This window comes from Oncorhynchus mykiss, chromosome 26 (assembly GCF_057628025.1).
Source record: "Oncorhynchus mykiss isolate SJ-2025 chromosome 26, ASM5762802v1, whole genome shotgun sequence".
In the NCBI taxonomy this organism is placed as follows: domain Eukaryota; kingdom Metazoa; phylum Chordata; class Actinopteri; order Salmoniformes; family Salmonidae; genus Oncorhynchus; species Oncorhynchus mykiss.
Window position 1 is genome coordinate 28,780,649 of NC_143047.1, and position 5,257 is coordinate 28,785,905.

Here is a 5,257-nt window from a genome sequence, read left to right on the forward strand (position 1 = left end):
CTGCCCTCGCTTGGGGCTTTTATGACTTTCGGGGTGAGAGAGAGCGAGAGAGTGTATCTGACTGGTTTATTCCTGGATCCATGGAGAAAACTATTTAGCAGCCGCTTCAGTTAACAGCTGTCACACGTTAAGAGTTGCTTATCCCACAGCTGAGTGGAATGCTTCCTAGATTTCAGCTAATATTACAAATAGCTGGTTAAGGAAAAAAATATACGTTTACACAAACAGCCAAAACCTAAATTGTTTGGGATAAAGGTTATATTTATATTCACTGTGTATTATTCGCGCCATCATTTATGCACGCTCCTGCGTCTTACCCTAACAACACAAATGCGTCTGGCGTAAGAATGTCGATATGCACAAAATAAATCCAAATCAAAAACCGTCGCCCCTTTTTAGCTCCCGTTGCGGATTTTAATTTACGGCACGGCACGTAGGATCACCGACAGTCAGTTAGGCTGTTACGAGGCATCTATTCAAAAAGACAAGTTTTGCGCTCAAAAGAAACAATAAACCATGAACCATGGAAAAAAGAAGAGCAGCGTGCAGAACATGGAGCGCTTTTTTCCCTTCAGTATCTGGAAAGCTGTTCCTGACAGACAACAGCCTATTTGTTATTGATCAAGTGTGAAAGTGACGGCTTCATGTATTTAGAATAAGAAGAAAGTTGGAGTTGATCTACTGGCTCGCATGATATCGCCATCCAGGGGCTGGTGTACTGGAGTCCTTGTTAGAGAAAAAAACATAGAGAAATAGCGGGAGAGGGATTGTTAGTGAGAGAAAGAGAGGGGAGGGAGGGAGGGGGGAAAGCGGGAGAAAAAAAGAAAACATGGAGAGGGAGAGAGAGACAGACAGAGATAGGCAGGGCTGTGGTATTAACCCAGCATAGGCTTGCCTTTTCCTTCGATGACTACACCCCGATAGGAGGAGCGTGAAGAACGTAGTAGGCGTCAGAATCCTCAATTTACAACTTAGCATCTTGGCAGGACATTTTCCCAAGCAAAGCCCCCATCGGAAGGCAAAAAAAGTTCTTCTGCACGGCATGAGGCAGAGTGAGCAAGAGAGAGAGAGAGATAGGAAAAATAGAGCGTAGCAAGCAAACACAGTGGTCAGTTGTAGTTGACTATCAGCGACTAAAAATCTATATCTAAGTCTATGTATTTGTTTATATTTTTACTTTTTACAGCAATCATTTAGGGGGGAACAGACAGCGGTCTGTTGATACGAGACTCCTATGACTGAAATCGGACAGTGCATGATAAAATAAAGAGGAAAAGTGCGCAAGTAAGTGGCTTACTTTCGGGGCTTTCACCATGGCGTATCCTCAGGGCTACTTGTACCAGCCATCCCCTTCTTTGGCGCTGTATTCATGCCCGGCGTACAGCACCAGCGTTATATCGGGACCCAGGACCGAAGAACTTGGTAGATCCTCATCTGGCTCTGCTTTTGCTCCCTATGCCGGATCTACCGCGTTCAGCAGCGCTTCGCCCGGGTACAACTCCCATCTCCCGTACAGTGCGGAGGCAGGAGCGGCCGCGACATTCGCTTCATACGTGGTGAGTGAGAGAGCATTGACTCGAAATTGCCGAGTGGAAAATCTTTTATTGTATTGTTTGTGGGCCTATGTGTAGAGTGTTAGCACCGTGCAAATGAGGCAAATGTATTTCTGGTTTAGCGTGCGTCTGTATTTTGCTGATGACTCTTTTTCATTTGGGTAAGTTAGTTGTAAATAGGCCCATCCATTTGATGCAAAGACGAACATGCAAAATAACCAATTAGGCTAATTAGCATGTTATTGTTCTTTGGATAAATGTAATTTTGCTGTAAATAATGAGCAATGAAATAGGTCGTTGTGTTGAAGCAGTTTGCATACAATAACAAACAGCAAGCTCCCAACCTCGGTAGAACACATTTATATATGCTGTAGTTATTTGTTGGATAAGGTCTTTATTAGTCTATGCGAAATTATAAACTCGTTTATTTAGGGCTACTCGGTTGTTTTTATGGGCATTGACCCATTCGTTAACTTGGGAACACAGATCCTAATATTTAACATATTCTAAATCTGAATGGGAGTTGAGCACGCAGTTATATTCAAATGAAAGCAGGTATGTAAGCCAGCTGAAGAATAGTGGGAAATAATGATAGTGAAATCCTGTCTTGGTAAAATTATGAGAAGAGAAGACATGGTAGGCCTGTTACGCATGATGCTAATGCTTCATCTAATTTGTAAAAGAGGTTGCTTTCACTACGCATATATTACGTTGTAGTGGCTACAGTCAGCAAGACAGGCGCATCTTGAATACAAAAACGCACAAAGAAAAATTAAGTTGAGAACAATGTCCATCTGTGTAAAATGTCAAAAGTGCATTGGTGACGCATCTGATGCTTGATTTATTGTAACCAACCTAAACGTCAGAGGTGTGTGTGTGTGTGTGTGTGTTTGTTTCTGTTTATTATGGTGCCTTGTTATTGTTTGTAACTTATTTTGTAATGTTTTAATTGTTATGAGTCGTTGACAATTATCTGAAAAGCATTTTCTTTTCGACGGCTTTGTTTTCAGAGTTCTCCCTATGACCACACGACGGGCATGGCTGGGTCTATAGGATATCACCCCTACGCTGCTCCCCTGGGTTCATACCCCTACGGTGACCCGGCATACCGAAAAAACGCGACCCGGGATGCTACCGCCACTCTCAAAGCCTGGTTGAACGAGCACCGTAAGAACCCCTACCCCACCAAGGGCGAGAAAATCATGCTGGCCATCATCACCAAAATGACCCTCACCCAAGTTTCCACCTGGTTCGCCAACGCCAGGAGGAGGCTAAAGAAGGAGAACAAGATGACCTGGACTCCCCGAAACCGGAGCGAGGACGAGGAGGAAGACGAGAACATCGATCTGGAAAAGAATGACGACGACGAGCCTAGCAAGCCGAAAGACAAGGGAGACTCGACAGACACAGAGTCAGGTCTGTAGAAAAATCATCAATTTTTTATCGCAGTCGTTTCCACTCAGGGCACAAAATGAATTGCTGGTTAATGGTGGTATATTATTTATAATGGGACAATTGCTTTACATAATGATCACCTTGAACTCCCCTCATTTGACTTATCATGTGCTGAAAATTGCTGGTGACGTAAAGTGTTTAGCATTCGATTTATCTTTAACTGCATAATAAGGCTGGCTGCAGCTGGTGGACTGGGCTGTGTATCGCCTAATGATAATTATTACGATTAAAACACAATCATTAATATCACGGTTTTCAGTAGCTGTATACCTAGTTGTTTGCAGGCCTATTATTTATTAGCCAACTTATTATGATAACTAGGCCTATTATTATGGTAATTAGCATTTGCACAAATATGAACGCACGAGTGCATGAATTAGGGGCCTATAGCATATTGGTAGCCTATGTATCTTATGTCAATGTTATACATCTTTTTCACAATAACTTAACTCTTGTCTCTCTCTCACTGCAGATCATAAATTGCTGAACCCGGGGGACATAGTGTGCGACAGATTTAAAGAGGAGAATCATGGCAAAGAAACGGATCCCCTTCTGAGCGACTCGGAATTAAAAGACCAAGGGGATCGGACAGAGTTACTGCCCGAGTCTGCTAAACCTACCACCTCGTCTCCATCCGCCATGCCTCGGGGAGGAACGGAGCTCGTTGCGCAAGACAAGCCGTCAGAAATTGGCCATGCGCCGGGCACGGTAAACAGCAACGTGACGTCTGTCATTCACTCCTCCCCATCGGCCCCTAAACCCAAACTCTGGTCCCTGGCTGAGATCGCAACGTCCTCAGACAGGTGTAAGAGCAGCAGCGACGGGCCGCAGGGCCATGGGATGGGTCACAGCACAGTGATCACCACCAATGCAGCGTCACCATCAAGGTCCTCCCCACAGTGCCCTCTCCCAAACAGCACAGTCTTATCCAGGCCTATCTACTACACGTCCCCTTTTTACCCGGGCTACACGAACTATGGCAGCTTTGGACATCTTCACAGTCACAGCAATCACGGCTCAGGCACGGGCTCCACGGCACATTTCAATGGATTAAACCAGACTGTGTTAAATAGAGCAGAAGCTTTGGTAAGAGAAAGCCAGAAAGGCAGAGGCCAAACGCAGGTAGATCTTTGTAAAGACTCCCCTTATGAACTAAAGAAAGGTATGTCAAACATTTAATACCTTGATCCCTTTCAAAAATCCATCGGACCTTTATTTATTATTTGTGGTTGCATTACAAAAAATAAGAAAAATAATAATAATAAAGGAAAATTCTGAGAACAGTTATTTTCTGAGTAAATGCTTATCTTCAAATCTTAGTTTCTGAATGGTTAATCCTAATGATGTAACAAGAATGGTCTTCATCGCTGCAGCCGCCTGAGTCTATTTGTATTAAAGACTAATATGTATATTTAATGTAGCATTTTTGTATTTAAAATGGACAATACACTATCTTTGAAGTAAATTATGAGAGAAAAAACTACACGTGTGCAGCGATTATTCTGGGGGGAGCGGAAGGGGGAGGCAACTGTTATTATCAAATGTGTCAGAAGGGCTTGAAAGAGGAACACATAATGGAAAATGAAAGAGATATTTATCGATGGGATTGTGTTCTTTTACCCCGTGACAGGTGTATCAATTACATTATCGATACAAAAAGAGCACTTCAGCTTTATACAACATGAAAACATGTCGAAATTTCACAAATTCTCGAGTGAAAAACAGATAGGCGTACAGCCTTTTAGGTCTACCCAAATATTTACATTTTGGTGGGGTTTGGCCAAAGAAATTGGCAAGAGTTTAATGAATATATGTATATTTCTGGCTCTATGTTTCCTATTCCTTTCTACATGTGCAGTAGGAGGATACTTATGAAGGTGAATATGATAACAACGGCATAACTGGAGGCCCAGTCGTTTAACCCAATTACTTTCCAACCGCAACGTGTTATAAGCAAAGCAATCAGGTGGCGAACTCCAGTAATGAGTTCGATTTTATGCCAAATTTAGAGCTCATTACTATTTCCAAGGCGTGGCAAAGCTGTTAAAAGGACGCAACCATGCATTTATGGCTTCAGAGCACACTGGCCAGTTATATGATTAATGTTGGAGCCTCCTTAATGACGCGTTGGATGTGAAGCACTCGTGGTTAGGTTTGGAGAGAAGGAGGATAGCAAGACTAGCATGTCAAGCACACAGTAAAGGCCACATAGTTTCCAGGGTTTAATCGGTTTTGTCAATAACCGAGCC

The 5,257-nt window shown here is 43.0% G+C and overlaps 1 protein-coding gene across 1 annotated transcript; it reads left to right on the forward strand.

Annotated features, from left to right (window-relative positions):
* The first annotated feature begins 428 nt into the window (after positions 1 to 428).
* Positions 429 to 4,418, forward strand: LOC110506746 (Iroquois homeobox protein 5a). Its single transcript, XM_021586588.3, has 3 exons — positions 429 to 1,556; positions 2,564 to 2,969; positions 3,481 to 4,418. Exons 1-3 carry the CDS (start codon positions 1,314 to 1,316, stop codon positions 4,185 to 4,187), a joined length of 1,356 nt encoding a protein of 451 aa, XP_021442263.2. The 5' UTR covers positions 429 to 1,313; the 3' UTR covers positions 4,188 to 4,418.
* Positions 4,419 to 5,257: the final 839 nt, after the last annotated feature.

What these genes read in the sequence shown, in the direction of transcription:
- LOC110506746 (XM_021586588.3), top strand. Translation starts at nt 1,314, where the DNA reads ATGGCGTATCCTCAGGGCTACTTGTACCAGCCATCCCCTTCTTTGGCG. An exon ending in CGACATTCGCTTCATACGTG is followed by an intron (nt 1,557 to 2,563) that starts GTGAGTGAGAGA and finishes CTTTGTTTTCAG; the next exon opens with AGTTCTCCCTATGACCACAC. An exon ending in CTCGACAGACACAGAGTCAG is followed by an intron (nt 2,970 to 3,480) that starts GTCTGTAGAAAA and finishes CTCTCACTGCAG; the next exon opens with ATCATAAATTGCTGAACCCG.